This window comes from Neoarius graeffei, chromosome 13 (assembly GCF_027579695.1).
Source record: "Neoarius graeffei isolate fNeoGra1 chromosome 13, fNeoGra1.pri, whole genome shotgun sequence".
Taxonomy (NCBI): Eukaryota; Metazoa; Chordata; class Actinopteri; order Siluriformes; family Ariidae; genus Neoarius; species Neoarius graeffei.
In genome coordinates, this window is record NC_083581.1 from 76,771,685 (window position 1) to 76,787,778 (window position 16,094).

At 41.0% G+C, this 16,094-nt stretch overlaps 1 protein-coding gene across 6 annotated transcripts in view; it reads left to right on the forward strand.

Annotated features, from left to right (window-relative positions):
• Positions 1-14,897, forward strand: part of pan2 (poly(A) specific ribonuclease subunit PAN2) — a 69,670-nt gene extending 54,773 nt beyond the window's left edge. For 5 of the 6 annotated variants that reach the window (XM_060938549.1, XM_060938554.1, XM_060938551.1 and 2 more), the window contains exons 22-26: positions 1,735-1,878; positions 4,764-4,943; positions 9,937-10,030; positions 10,176-10,376; positions 13,853-14,897. In XM_060938549.1, the coding sequence (XP_060794532.1) occupies positions 1,735-1,878; positions 4,764-4,943; positions 9,937-10,030; positions 10,176-10,376; positions 13,853-13,887 (654 nt within the window). In that variant the 3' untranslated portion in view covers positions 13,888-14,897. The remainder of the gene's footprint in view (positions 1-1,734; positions 1,879-4,763; positions 4,944-9,936; positions 10,031-10,175; positions 10,377-13,852) is intronic. The other variant, XM_060938553.1, reaches the window with a different exon arrangement.
• Positions 14,898-16,094: the final 1,197 nt, after the last annotated feature.

The window sequence follows — 16,094 nt, forward strand, 5'->3', positions numbered from 1 at the left end:
AACGACAAGTGATTAACACCTCACGACCTCCTCCCGATCGATCGGATGAAAATCAAACCTGTTTGAAATCCTGGTCGCCCATCGTGAGGCTATCGCACTGTTGAAGCAGTGTCACGAGCCGATTTACCTCAACCTGTCACACTGCACATGCGCGAACACAGATACGGAAGAGAAAACAAACACTGAGCAGCACTTCCGGTCTCCTCCTCTTCTTCACGTTTAGAGATGGGATTTATGGCTCTTTGATGGGATCCGCATCTTTGTGATCCGTTCTTTGAAAAGAACCGTTCAAAAGACTGGCTCATTTGGCTCTTTTTAAATATTTATTCAGTTTTAAGAAGACAGCGTCTAAAGAAGCCAGATCCCTCTGCTTAGACAGTGACATCAATATTTCTGGACATACCTTTTATATAAAGCAACCTAGACTTACATTACTGTAACCCCTAAACGCTCATAAATAACCATTAAAAAACAATGAGGGCTTCAATGAATGTCCATGCAGAACGGCTTTTCTGTAAAAAAAAAAAAAAAAAGAACCCACTCAAGAACATAGTTATCAAGAACGCAAGAATATTTTATAGAAAAACACTTGTTTTACAAAAATATTTAAGTCTGACATACAAAATAGATACAACTAGACAAGCAGATAAATAAATAAAATACACAAAAATAGAACAAACAAAATGACGATAGAATAAATTAAATGAACGTCCGTGCAAAGTAGTTTTCCCACAATATTATCATTAATATCACACAACAACATTATAAACTATCTGAAACACAGTACAGAAAAAGAACGACAGAACGAACGGCTCCCCCAGCTCGAGACTCGGTTCTCATCGTTCATGCCTAGGAGCCGTTCAAAAGAATCGGTTCGTTCGCGAACGTCACAACACTATTCACGTTGCAGTTCCGGATACAAGAATCTGGAAGTATGGAAGTACAGTGTGAGCAGTCAGATCGCATCCGAGCATCGGATCGTATAGTGTGAGAACAGGAATCGTAAGCTGCGTGCTGTTTACCCCTGCGATTCACTCGTACAGTGTGAGCAGCAGCTAAATACCGCGATTGAAAAAATCGCAGAGTGTCTGCCCAGCCTTAAATGTATTCAATGAAGTTAATATAAAAATAAATTCTGCTACTTAGAAATTACATTATCGAGTCAGTACAAAAACATTTTAGAGCCCAAACATTCAGGTTTTTGTTTTTTCCCAGCACAAAATTAAATGTTACAGGAAAAATGTTTGTATCTGATTCCATAAAAGAGCACTTTTCAGATTAAAAAAAGAAAACATAATGAAGGCTGCTGGGTTTTGGTGCAAAATGAAGAAGTGAGTGTGACAGTCAAAGTGTCCAGAAGAACTGTGGCTGGTTCTGTAAGATGCTCAGGAAAACCTACAGATCATTTCCGCATAAAACTGCACTCACTGGACCTCAGACTACTTTTATTTATTTTTTTATTTAAAAGCAGAGGGTCGTCTCACACCGACTATTGACTTTGTTTCATTTATTATGGCTTACTGATGATGGTTTATAGTATTTTTTTTTTTTTTAAATGTTGAAACATTTAATTTCACTATTTTTTAAGCCGTTTTGGTCTCCAGCATTTCCTTCCATGTGCACAGACTTCTGCACAGTACTGTAGATCTTTTACCTTCAACCATCGCACCCAAACTCTCTGCACTTGTGTATGTTCATGGCATGTTCACGAATGTATCTTTTGCGGTTGAACAGGAAGAGGCGGAGCTCCGAAGCGATGGCACCAAGTCCACCATAAAGCCGAGCCAGATGTCTGTGGCTCGTATTACTTGTGTGAGAGGACAGGGGCCCAACGAGGGGGTTCCTTTTATTGACGATTACATTTCAACACAGGAGCAGGTGAGGCGTCGGCGGAATTTGAGCTGAAAGTGATCAAGCTTGATTATTTAAGCTGATTGCGTATTTATATTTCAGTACACAGGACCAGTCAAAAATTTGTGCACCCCTACTCATTTATGGGTTTTTCTGTATTTGGACTCTTTTCTGCATTGTACAACAATACTGAAGATAACAAAAATATGAAATAACATCTGGAACATGTATAGAATTATGTGGTAGACAAAAAGCGTTAAAAACAAACAAAATATGTTTGATATTTTAGATTCTTCAGCGTATCCAGCGTTTCCCTCGATGACGCTTTGCACACTTGTCGTTATCTTAACCAGCTTCATGAGGGAGTCACCTGGCATACTTTTCAATTAACAGGTGCCTCGTCAAAAGGTAATTAGTGGATGAGTTTCTTGCCTTCTTAATGCGTTTGAGATCAAACAGTGAATAGTAAATAATAAAAATACAGTAAATGGCCCTATTCAGCACCATAACTGTAGTAATCCATATGTCAAGAACCGAACAACTAAGTGAAGAGAAACAACATCCATCATTACTTTAAGATATGAAGTGACTTTTAATTTAAAAAAAAAAAACCCATCAAATTAGAAGGCGTGTCCAAACTTTTGACTGGTATTGTATACATACTTCAAGAGAATGTAAGGGGAAAGTAAAGTTTTAAGAGCTTGAAAAAGGATTTGCAGTATTTTATGACCGTATGGTTTTGCTGTAGTACATGTTCCGTAAACTTGAGTGTTTTATAGTTGTTGTTCCATGAAATCTCGTCGTACATGAGCCGATAGTCGTCTGTAATCCGTGTACGACGAGATTGAGTGGAATAACTGTTTTATTCTCTCCACATTCACTGGATTTTGAGAAACAGCATTTTTATTTTTTGCAAATTCGATCAATAAAAACTTTATACAAAACGTCTAACAAAATCATTTCTGCTTAGAATGTAAACGAACCGGCGAAATGACAGGAGCAATTTGTGAAAAATGCAATAATAATTCTTGAAAAATAAAAAAAAAAGATGCATTCTTACCATCAAATTCTTTTTATTCCATATTTTGTTGCCTGGGTGGCACGGTGGTGTAGTGGTTAGCGCTGTCGCCTCACAGCAAGAAGGTCCGGGTTCGAGCCCCGTGGCCGGCGAGGGCCTTTCTGTGTGGAGTTTGCATGTTCTCCCCGTGTCCGCGTGGGTTTCCTCCGGGTGCTCCGGTTTCCCCCACAGTCCAAAGACATGCAGGTTAGGTTAACTGGTGACTCTAAATTGAGCGTAGGTGTGAATGTGAGTGTGAATGGTTGTCTGTGTCTATGTGTCAGCCCTGTGATGACCTGGCGACTTGTCCAGGGTGTACCCCGCCTTTCGCCCGTAGTCAGCTGGGATAGGCTCCAGCTCGCCTGCGACCCTGTAGAACAGGATAAAGCGGCTAGAGATGATGAGATGAGATTTTGTTGCCTTATTTAAAAAATTTGAGTTTTTTTTTCGAGTAGAGTTTTTATTTCTTCCTCAGTTGGTTCAGCAACACATCCGCCATTTTTTGTTTTTGTTTTTCTTCTTTAGGGTTTTTTTGGTGGTTGACAAAAAATCTCACCTCATCTCATCACATTATCTCTAGCCGCTTTATCCTGTTCTACAGGGTCGCAGGCAAGCTGGAGCCTATCCCAGCTGACTATGAAAGGTGCATTTCCGCCGCCGACTGGGCTGGAGTGTGGAGCAGGAGATACTGGGTGGGGGAGGAAAAAAAAAAACTTTTTTTTTAAGCTATTTCTGTTTCTTTTAAATGCTTGATATCTGACTTGATGCACTCTGCCATTTTATTTTTTTCTACTCACAGTATATGAGCTGATAGCCTGATAGTAGAGTAGCCAATCAGAGCGTGCGATTGCTCTTATCCAGTGAATGTGGATAGAATAATTTATAATAGCTGCATTTTTCACTTTTGTAAAACCAGACAAATTTAATTTACTTACATGTTCAGTGATGAGTTTCTTCAGTGTGTTGGTGCATTTATAGCAAAAAGTGAACAGAAATCACATGATTAATCACAATCGTTTGTATAACAGTTTAATTGTTAATCATGCCAGGCTTGGATATCTCAGGAATATGATGTGTATACAAATTTCCCAAAATGCAAAGGAAAGCCTTTGGATTTGCATTATGTTGAAATATATTCTACACATACAGTGCTGTGCAAAAGTCTTAGGCACCCTATTTTTTATTTTTTATTCATACAAACTTTGTTACAGATTTCTATTTTATGACTTCTACATTGAGTCCAAATATTACAAAAACATTTTAGAGTTCCAAACGAGGGTTTTTTTCCACAAAATTACAGTAAATGTTACAGAAAAAAAGTTCGTATCTGAGCAGCGTATTCCATAAGAGAGCACTTTTCAAATTAAAAAAAGAAAACATAATGAAGGCTCCTGGTGCAAAAGTTTTGGTGTAAAATGAAGACGCGAGTGTGACAGTCAAAGTGTGCAGAAGAACTGTGGCTGGTTCTGTAAGATGCTCAGGAAAACCTACAGACCATTTCCGCATAAAACTGCACTCACTGGACCTGAGATGACTATTTTTTTTCTTTCTTTTTTTTTTTTTAAAGCAAAGGGTCGTCTCACACCAAATATTGACTTTTTTCACTTATTATGGCTCACTGTTTACTGTTTATAGTTTTTTGTTTGTTTTAATGTTAACATTTTTATTATTTTTTAAGCCATTTTTGGTCGACAGCATTTCTTTACGTGTGCCTCAGACTTTCACACAGTACTGCATATAGATTTTTTTTTTCATTACTTTCCCACCGATGGCCCCGTTAGCACCCTGAATGAACAGAAATACACTTTCATTTGATTAAAATAATAATAATAAAATCCCCTGACTTTTGCTCCAGGTGGTTGATTATTTGACTCAGTACTCAGGAATCAAACCTGGTGACCTGGATGCTAAGATTTCTTCGAAGCACTTGACCACACTGAAGTCCACTTACCTCAAACTCCGCTTCCTTATCGACACTGGCGTTCGTTTTGTTGGCCACGGTTTACAGAAGGACTTCCGAGTCATAAACCTGATGGTGAGTTTTTGATGTGCATCCTCTTTCTGTGCGCACCCTGTCAACTGACCTCAAATAGAACATATAATGTGTCAGTAAAATGACCAGCCTCCTTTTTTTTTTTTTTTAGTGCTACTTTCTCAGGGAGTTGTTATTTGCTTGTCTGTCCATAAGGCCAGTGAGCTGTTGCCATGGCGTGGCATCCGTCATCCACGGTTCAGTTAAATCGTATCTCCTCCGTCAGTTCTCCACAGATTTCCGTTCCGATTGTTTTGTTTGAAAGAACTCATCACTCCACACAAAACTTGGTCGTTGTTTTGTCGTTTTTTTTGCTAACGAGTTACTAATTAGGCCAAATTAACGAATTTTCCAGGCCTCCCACTAGAATTGTATCTTCTCTCTTGTTTCTCATCTGATTCCTGTTTTGGGTTGATCTTCACTTGAGGAACAAAACTTGGCTGTTTGTTCATCGTTCTGTTGTAAACAGTTGGTTTACAACTTCATTTATTTTCAGTGTAATCGTTGGTCATTGTATTGTCAAATTTTTGCTAACGAACTGCTAATTAGGTCACCTTAACGAGTTTTTGGACCTCTCATTAGAATTGTATCTCCTCTCACAGTTCTCATCCGATTCCAGTTCTGATCGATGTTTTGGGTCGATCTTCCCTCGGGGAACAAAACTTGGTCGTTTGTTTGTTGATTTTACAACTTTGTTTGTTTGTTTATTTTCAGTGTAATCGTGTCTCCTCCCTCCCTCAGTTCTCAATGGATTTCAGTTCTGATTGTTTTATATGAAAGAACTCGACCTTCTGCACAACACTTGGTCAATTTATTGTCAAATTTTTGCTCACAAATTAGTAATTAGTTCAACTTACAGTTCTAGTCAGAAGGAAATCTGTTCTCTCCTCTCTCATTTATTGTTAGGTTTTTTTTTTTCCATCTCTGGCCCTCACCATCTCGAGATCAGTCCCCTCGTGTCACCCAGACGTCTGGGGGTGAGTCGCAGAAAAAACAAAGGAACCCCACAATCTTTAGTTCGCAATCTTTATTCGCAAGTCCCCCCTGAGACGAGAGTATACAGGGGTTTGTATGTGAGTGAAACCTTGGATCAATCATGACAATTTTAAACAAAGACTATGTTTAGTCTAACAAAGAAGTGTCTTCTCCACTGGACGAAGGTCAGGTTACACAGGAATAGTTTAAAATCACTGTTATAGTATATGTAATAGTCTAAAATAATAAAGGATCTTAAAAAGCTCTAAAATATTAAAATCATAAAGTCTTAACACCTTGTGCAGCAATAAGGCTAATATAAATCTATAAAACTATAAAACTAACATGAATCACTTAATGCAGCTTGTTGTTGTTCGTTTAATCTCTTACAAGAGTTTATAGTTTGGTGGCCATGAGCCATCCGATGGTATAGACCCCTTTCACATGACGTCACTGCGCCGCGAGATTTTGTTAGGTGCCATATTGGAAGACCAAGTACATGCACTCACATTATAAAACAAAGTACGAGCGAGAGTAAAGTGACACGATGGATGATAATTGTGGTTATGTGAGTACATTACCAGCTGCAGAAAGGGCACGGTATGTGGAGAAACTGGCTGTGATTGATGGGTTTGACCCATATGATAAGACTCGCGACAAGGGAGAATGGAAACATAAGGAGGACCGGACACCAATTCTGCCATCTGTTTGCTACCCAGACATTGTAAACTATTTGTTGTTTACACCCAGTGCCTACACTCAGTGTTCGAACTATGCCGATATTTTCGGGGGGGGGGGTCCCTTTTTTTCCCTTGGGGGTGTGTGTGCTTGCGCTTGTCTCGGAGCGCGGATCTCCAAACACATGAGAAGCCTATCTTACGCACATATCACGCGGACTCCACACACGCATCACGTCTGAAGTCATAACTCATCAGGGGAAATCGTGTCCGCATTGGCATGTTCAAAACACAACCTCGCGTCAACAATGATACCACACGCAAGAAAAAAAAAAAAACAGTCAGGCTACTCAACAACCAACCTGGCAGCAGCGAGCAAGCCCCAAACCATCCTAAATTATTATTATTATTAAATTGTAGAAGTCTGGGAGGCTTGCTCCTCATCCAGTTATCAACTTGGGGCCAATTTAGCATGTTTTAAATCTGAATTTCTTGCGTTTGCTTACCTCAAGTGTCTGCAGATCATGCACAGACTTATCCATTATATCCACAGTTTTTTGCCAAGTCTCACACAGGTTTCTTTCAAGTCTACTGTTGGGCCAATAAATCATAAATAAAACAGCTCAGATTTGTTTGTTTAAGTCGTTTTCCACTCCACTTTATTCTCGTGGGTTCACATACCGCTGCCGTTATTATCCCCTTATCACGAGTTTGTTGGTCTTCCAAAATGGCGCAGGGTCTGTTTACTTCCGGTTTCGGGTGACGTCAGTGAAAGGGGTCTATCAGGGTCAAGTTCAATAAGGCCATCTAGTCCATGAGGAGGCCGGAGGTGGGGGCAGTCTTCAATTATGTGCTGCAATGTCTGTTGAAGGCCACAGTCACATACGTCGTCATCACGTGCGCCGACAGATTTTAGGAATGCTCGGGTCTTGCAGCATCCAGTACGCACTCTGTTTAGTTGCACCCAGGCGTTGCGGTCCAACTGGTGGCCGCTGGGTTTGTCTGATGGAATTCTAATGAATGTGTAAAGTCTAGTGTCACGGGCACTCCATTCTTCCTCCCATCTGCTTTCCACCCATGTTGTCGACAAGGGCGGATGTTCTTTTTGGAGTTTGGCAGCTCTAGTGGCAAAGTGATCTCTTTTAATGCGCTGAGGTGCTGTTAAGAGAGGGGATCAGGCTTCCAACCTCTTTAGCCTTTTCAGCCAGTTTCAGCACCTGGTAGTCACGTCGGAGAGAGGGAGGTGGAATGCCAGAGATCACCGGCAGCATAACTGTAGGTGTGGGCTTTAGGGCTCCTGAGACCACTCGCATCGCATCGTTAAGTACTGTATCGATTGCTTTGGTGTGTGAACTATGCGACCATGTGGGAGAAGCATATTCGGCTGTAGAGTACACCAGCGCGAGGGTTGACGTGCGCAGGGTGGTGAACTTGGCTCCCCAGTTGGCCCCAGCAAGCTTTCTGATGATGTTTACTCTCTTGGAGGCCTTTTCAGCCGCGTTCTTTAGATGTTGGTTGTAGGTCAAGCTTCGGTCGAGGGATACACCAAGGTAGGTCGGCACAGGGTCAAACCTGATTCTCTTGCCGTGTAGGTTTATCTTCAGCTCCTGCTTGGCAAGTCTATTGGCCAGGTGGTATATTGTGCATACCGTCTTGGTCTCACTGAGTTTCAGGTGCCATAGATCAAGGTATTTGCAGAGTTGGTTCAGGTCAGATTCCAGAGTGGTCTGTATCTCCTCATAGGTTTTTGCCGAGTAGCCGATAGCGCTATCATCTGCATAGAGGTACTTGCTTGATCTAGTCGGGGGATAATCCGCTGTATAGATGTTGAAAAGTATAGGGGCAAAAACAGACCCTTGCGGTAGACCGTTGCGAATCGTCCGTTTCCTGCTGCATTCCCCACTCGAGGTCACGACATAGAAGGTACGGTTTTGAAGCAAGATCATGATGCAAGCTTCACGTCGGAGATGAGTTGGAGCAGCTTCAGGTACAGACCGCGGTGCCAGACTGTGTCATAAGCAGCTGTAAGATCAATGTACAAGACGCCGAACTTCTCCTTACGTTGGAATGCTGCCTCGATGTCGTGGGTCAGGCAGACAATTTGGTCGGTGGTAGATCTTCCTCTCCGAAAGCCAGCTTGCTCATGGGGCAAGTGGGTCTCAACAATGTCATTAATACGGGCGAGGATAATCCGTTCCATTAGCTTGTACGCTATACAGAGAAGGGAGATCGGTCGGTAGCTGCGGGGGTCATCAGCGGGCTTCTTTGGTTTCAAGATGGCAACCACCTTGACCCGTCGCCAGACAGCTGGGATAGTTAGGGTCTCCAGGCAGTTACTGAGGAAACCACAGAGCCATTTGAGTGCGCGGATACCCAGATGGGAGAGGAACTCAGCATGAATAAGATCCACGCCAGGGGCTTTTCCTCCTCGTAGGCAGAGTATGGCGTCCATCACCTGCTCCAGTGTTATTGGTCCCGAGAGATCGCTTGTAGCTGGGAGGTTGTTGGTGAGCTCCTTAATACCGGCATTCACTTTGTAGGTGTGGACTTTGGTTTCCTCGTTGTTAGACTTCCATTTGCTGTTTTCAACCAGCACTGATGCGATGGAATTCGCGGTAACCAGACATGGCTTTGGCTTGCTGCTACGACCAGTGAGGTGGTTTATCAAGGTCCAAATCTAACATTCAATCATTTCAATTTCAAATTCAACACTGAAGAGACTGGTTAAATCTAACAATCCTAAATCACGTGTAGCTATAAAACTAACTTAAATCATGGCTTTAAATCTAACTTTTAATCCCAAATACATGTTGGATATGCAGCTGTGGGTGTGTGTGGGTGTGTCTGACATCATTGCAGACCTTGGCGCTGTTCAGACACAATAATCTGATCAATAATACACATTTCATATCAAAATAAGCAGAATGTTCTGATGATATGATAGCAATGTTCAGACAGAATGGAATTTTTAAACAGTGGCTAGCTGAGACAGAAGGTCATTTTAACTGAACAGAATAAATCCTTACAATTTTGTCACAAAATAAATTACTGCCTTCTTGGTCAAGAATAAATGCTTACAATTATTTATCCTTACAAAGGAATAAGACCTTACATTTATCATGCAAATTCAGTTCTGATTGATGTTTTGGGTCGATCTCTCGGGGAACAAAATGTAGTCCTTAGTTGCTGTTCGTGTTGTAAACAGTTTGTCGTGGAGGTTGGTCCTCTCTCACATCGTCACATTTCAGTTCTGTTTGGTCGTCATGGTGATTTTGATGGCAGGACAGATGAGCTCCTACGCCCTTGACGCTCTGGTTTCTTACTAACATGGTTATTGTGCTTAGGTTCTGAAAGACCAGGTGATAGACACAGTCTACCTCTTCCACATGCCCAGGAAAAGGATGATCTCTCTGCGTTTCCTTGCCTGGTATTTCCTGGGTAGGTGCTTTTCCAGTGTTCCGAAGTGTCTGTTACAGAATACTGCAACACAGCATGTATTTTTATAACCGAACCTTTGCTTTTGCTACACACACGTTTTATATAATGCCCTCAATCCAATTCTTTATCTGACTTTCTGCTTCAGACCTAAACATTCAGAGTGAGACCCATGACAGTATCGAGGATGCACGCACCGCTCTACAGCTGTACAGGAAGTACTTAGAGCTGAGCCGCAGGGGGCAGGAGGAGTTCCGGAAAGTACTGAAGGGCCTTTATGAAAAAGGGCGTAAGCTCGACTGGAAAGTGCCGGAGTCAGACTCTGCAGAAAGCCAGGGAAGCCCTAAAGGTACGTAACCCGACCAGAATGTGACTCGGTCAGTACATGTAGATATTTGGATTCTGATGAGCAGTTTCTCAGAACAGAACCGGCGCTGCGTTCAGAATTGTTCCCTACACTGGAAAATCAGGTGCAGCACGGAGTCGCTGATTTTGTCCACTACATTACACAGGACTGCTCACTGTGAAGTAGTCCTCAGTTAACACACTGTTCATACACCGAGCTTAAAGACCACAGAGTACATGGAACTGAGCCAGTTATAAACCGGACCTGTGTGACTGCAGAAATGATTTCACAAAAGAATTAATTTTTCTGCTCAGTGTGTTTGAGAATTCAACAGTGCTGTTACGATTTTCTTTCCTCATTTTTGTTTGTTCAGAAAGTGTTGATTTGATTTTCTAAATTAATCATCGGGACGTTCTGGTTTCTCTGTGACGTACCAACAGCCTGCAGTTTGAGAGAGAGGCTGGTGAGGGAACTCGTGTTTACAGCAGTTATAAAATAACAGGAACTCAAATAATAAAGGAACTATTTAGCAGTATTAATGCACATTCACGTGGACAAAGCACATATATTTTTATCATTACATTTTTATCTGGATATTGTATAGTCGGCTTGTTCTTGGGATTTTTTTTTTTCTCTAAATTCTATTTTATGTTGTACAGTTTGTTTGTGTTTTTCTTTTCGCATGTCTGATAACTTGCTGCTGAAACAAAACATTTTCCCAGTTTGGGATCGATAAAATAAATCTATCCATCTCTACATCTCTATCAATTTCTTATCCTGTCTGTCTGTCTGTCTGTCTGTCTGTCTTATTCTCTCCATCTCTCTATTTCTTATCCTGTGTCTCTCTTATTCTTTCTGTCTGTCTCTCTATTTCTTATCCTATCTATCTGTCTATCTCCCTCCCTCTATCTTATCCTATTTCTCTATCATCTCTCTCTTATTCTCTACATCTATCTTTGTCTCTTTTCCTGTCTGTCTGTCTATTTCTTATCTATCTATCTATCTATCTATCTATCTATCTATCTATCTATCTATCTATCTATCTATCTATCTATCTATCTATCTATCTATCTATCTCTTATCCTGTGTCTCTCTATTTCTTATCCTATCTTATCCTATCTCTCTCTATTTATCTTATTTATCATCTCTTATTCTCTCCATCTATCTTTCTCTGTCTCTTTTCCTATCTATCTATCTATCTATCTATCTATCTATCTATCTATCTATCTATCTATCTATCTATCTATCTATCTATCTATCTATCTACCTACCTACAGTGGTGCTTGAAAGTTTGTGAACCCTTTAAAATTTTCTATATTTCTGCATAAATATGACCTAAAACATCATCAGATTTTCACACAAGTCCTAAAAGTAGATAAAGAGAACCCAGTTAAACAAATGAGACAAAAATATTATACTTGGTCATTTATTTATTGAGGAAAATGATCCAATATTACATATCTGTGAGTGGCAAAAGTATGTGAACTTTTGCTTTCAGTATCTGGTGTGACCCCCTTGTGCAGCAATAACTGCAACTAAACGTTTGCGGTAACTGTTGATCAGTCCTGCACACCGGCTTGGAGGAATTTTAGCCCGTTCCTCCGTACAGAACAGCTTCAACTCTGGGATGTTGGTGGGTTTCCTCACATGAACTGCTCGCTTCAGGTCCTTCCACAACATTTCCATTGGATTAAGGTCAGGACTTTGACTTGGCCATTCCAAAACATTACCTTTATTCTTCTTTAACCATTCTTTGGTAGAACAACTTGTGTGCTTAGTGTCGTTGTCTTGCTGCATGACCCACCTTCTCTTGAGATTCAGTTCATGGACAGATGTCCTGACATTTTCCTTTAGAATTTGCTGGTATAATTCAGAATTCATTGTTCCATCAATGATGGCAAGCCATCCTGGCCCAGATGCAGTAAAACAGGCCCAAACCATGATACTACCACCACCATGTTTCACAGATGGGATAAGGTTCTTATGCTGGAATGCAGTGTTTTCCTTTCTCCAAACATAACGCTTCTCATTTAAAGCAAAAAGTTATATTTTGGTCTCATCCATCCACAAAACATTTTTCCAATAGCCTTCCGGCTTGTCCACGTGATCTTTAGCAAACTGCAGATGAGCTGCAATGTTCTTTTTGGAGAGCAGTGGCTTTCTCCTTGCAACCCTGCCATGCACACCATTGTTGTTCAGTGTTTTCCTGATGGTGGACTCATGAACATTAACATTAGCCAATGTGAGAGAGGCCTTCAGTTGCTTAGAAGTTACCCTGGGGCCCTTTGTGACCTCGCCGACTATTACACGCCTTGCTCTTGGAGTGATCTTTGTTGGTCGACCACTCCTGGGGAGGGTAACAGTGGTCTTGAATTTCCTCCATTTGTACACAATCTGCCTGACTGTGGATTGGTGGAGTCCAAACTCTTTAGAGATGGTTTTGTAACCTTTTCCAGCCTGATGAGCATCAACAACACTTTTTCTGAGGTCCTCAGAAATCTCCTTTGTTCGTGCCATGATACACTTCCACAAACATGTGTTGTGAAGATCAGACTTTGATAGATCCCTGTTCTTTAAATAAAACAGGGCGCCCACTCTCACCTGATTGTCATCCCATTGATTGAAAACACCTGACTCTAATTTCACCTTCAAATTAACCACTAATCCTAGAGGTTCACATACTTTTGCCACTCACAGATATGTAATATTGGATCATTTTCCTCAATAAATAAATGACCAAGTATAATATTTTTGTCTCATTTGTTTAACTGGATTCTCTTTATCTACTTTTAGGACTTGTGTGAAAATCTGATGATGTTTTAGGTCATATTTATGCAGAAATATAGAAAATTCTAAAGGGTTCACAAACTTTCAAGCACCACTGTATCTATCTTATCCTATTTGTCTGTCTGTCTATCTCTATCTATCTCTCTGAACTGATAAGAGTGGAGTAAAGACATATAGAAGAATAAACCGCTTTATGATGTGTTCTGGGCGGCACGGTGGTGTAGTGGTTAGCGCTGTCGCCTCACAGCAAGAAGGTCCGGGTTCGAGCCCCGTGGCCGGCGAGGGCCTTTCTGTGCGGAGTTTGCATGTTCTCCCCGTGTCCGCGTGGGTTTCCTCCGGGTGCTCCGGTTTCCCCCACAGTCCAAAGACATGCAGGTTAGGTTAACTGGTGACTCTAAATTGAGCGTAGGTGTGAATGTGAGTGTGAATGGTTGTCTGTGTCTATGTGTCAGCCCTGTGATGACCTGGCGACTTGTCCAGGGTGTACCCCGCCTTTCGCCCGTAGTCAGCTGGGATAGGATCCAGCTCGCCTGCGACCCTGTAGAACAGGATAAAGTGGCTACAGATAATGAGATGAGATGATGTGTTCTTATAGGAAAATAATTTGCTTGACTTTTATTTCCCGCTGCTTAATTTTATTTGCGCACGCTTCTGCCTCTGTGTTAATTTGTTTTTTTGTATGCCTCCGTCAGGTACTGCCGTGTTCCCTTCAGTGCTCGGCTTATGATCCGAGTCAAATTCCTTCTGCAGCTGTAACATTCCAGCCAAACAGACGACGACTTCTCCCTGTTTTTCACTTGTCCATCCAGAAGTCTTCAGCATCGCTGATGAAGCCAGCCGGTTTATCGCTGCGCTTTTCGGCAGGCCGTTACAAACACTGGAAAAGCAGACACTGATTTATACCAGTTATTTTGGGAAAAGTGAACATGCAGTTTAAAAAAAAAAAAGACTTGATGCATTTGGAATGGTGTTCCCTTGGAATGGTTTAAAGGAACAGTTTAACAAAAAAGGACATCATTTTCACTTTACGAGACGTGTTTGGTCAGATATTTGTGCCGGAATTACAAAGGTAATGTATAGTCTATTATAAATTCCACACGTCCCTGTCACACTGCAGGCTTTTATGATGTAAAAAACAAAAGAAACTAAAATAAACCATGGAAGATCTTTTTTTTTTTTTCCACCTTTAATGTGATCCAGCAACCAAAATAATTCAAGTCAAGAACGAATAGAAATGTTTTAGGGAATAAAAAGATGAAGAAGAAGAAGAAACTTGGTTAAAGAAGTGTGCTGCTAATACTACTTCTTCTTAAAGCACTTTTTACTTGTAATACAGAACTCGGGCTTTTTTTGGTTCAAAATCGACCAACTTGGCGCATCTTGATTTGACAATTTTATTCCACTCTTCCTTGTGAAAATGTTCCACATCCATCAAATTGCAGGTGGATCTTCTGTCCGCAGCCCTCTTCAGGTCATTCCACAGGTTCTGAATAGGATTTACAGGATCTGGGTTCTGACCAGGCCATTTCCAAACGCTGATCATCATCTCTGTTGACGTTTTCTCCTGGTGTTGAACAGAGACATGCAGGTTTTATACTAGAATAGATTTGTATGTGGAACTCGCTATGAATCCCTCGATCTTGGCATGAGCCCCGGTTACAGGTGAAAAGAAGCAGCCCAATAGTATGATGCTGCCACCATCATGTTTCATGCTTCACCATGGGGATGGTGTTCTTGGGATCAGAAGCTGTTGCCGAACAAATCTTTTAGTATTCGGCCCATAAAGATCGATCTTGTTCTCATCAGACTGGAAAACATTTTGGGATGATTTACACGGGATTCTTTTTGGGGTTTTTTGGTGAAGCAGTTGAGCCATGTTACCCTTGTAAAGAATGCAAGAGATTGTGGTCACATGCACGGAGTGACCAGTAACTGCCAGATGTTCTCCTTGCAGCTCCTTTAATGCAGCTGTAGGTTTCTTGGCAGCCTCCCTGATTTTGTATTTTTCTTCTTGTCCTTGTTTCATGGTACATCTAATGTTTCGGAAATACTTTTGTACCCCTCTCCTGATCCATACCTTCCAACAGTGAGGACCTGTACATTCCTTTTAAGATCATCTTGGACCATGGTTTCAGCAGTCAGATGATGATGTCAAGAAAATCCGACAGAAAAAGCTGATCTTTATGTTGGGGTAAATCAGAGTCATGTCAGTTTGAATGTGATCGATGTAAAAGGGTGTGCACACCTTAAGGAACTAGTTATTATATTTTTTTTTTTCTGTGATTTTTTTTTTTTTCGTTGATTGCTGTATGACAGTAAAGGTGGAAAATATCTGACATGATTTATCTAGGTTGCATTTTTTTTTCCATCACAAAAACCTGTATTTTAACAGGAGTGTATAGTTTTAACAAATAAAGGAAGCATTAGGCCACCAGTTTCTACCAGTTTAGCACAAACTACATGCTGAAATCTTCACACACTCGGCCCAGTTCTTTAAAATGTTTTATTTTGTTAAAATAAAGTTTATTATATATTTATAAAGCAGCATCGTCAAATTCTGATATTTCATTTCACGCTATTAATGTAATTTTGATAGACTTATTATATATACACTCATGGGTGAGTGTGAAACATCTTGGCTAACTGATGTGGTAAGCGGGAAAATTGTGCAAATTTAATTTTTGCTCAGATTATCCCTTTTTTAAGGTGTTATATGGAGCCCGAGTGGTTCAGTCGAGTGCTAATGATCTGGGTTGAATTTTCCAAAAGAATTGCAAAGTTAAGATTATTTTAACTGGGAGAAAAAGTGTACACGGTGATGCTCACTTTACTATTTAACGATGATGAAACCGCAGCACAGCCATGCTGTGACTGTTGGGCCTTTGAGCACAATCCTTAAGGGTAGTATCTCACTGGGCTGCGACAGCCTGCGAC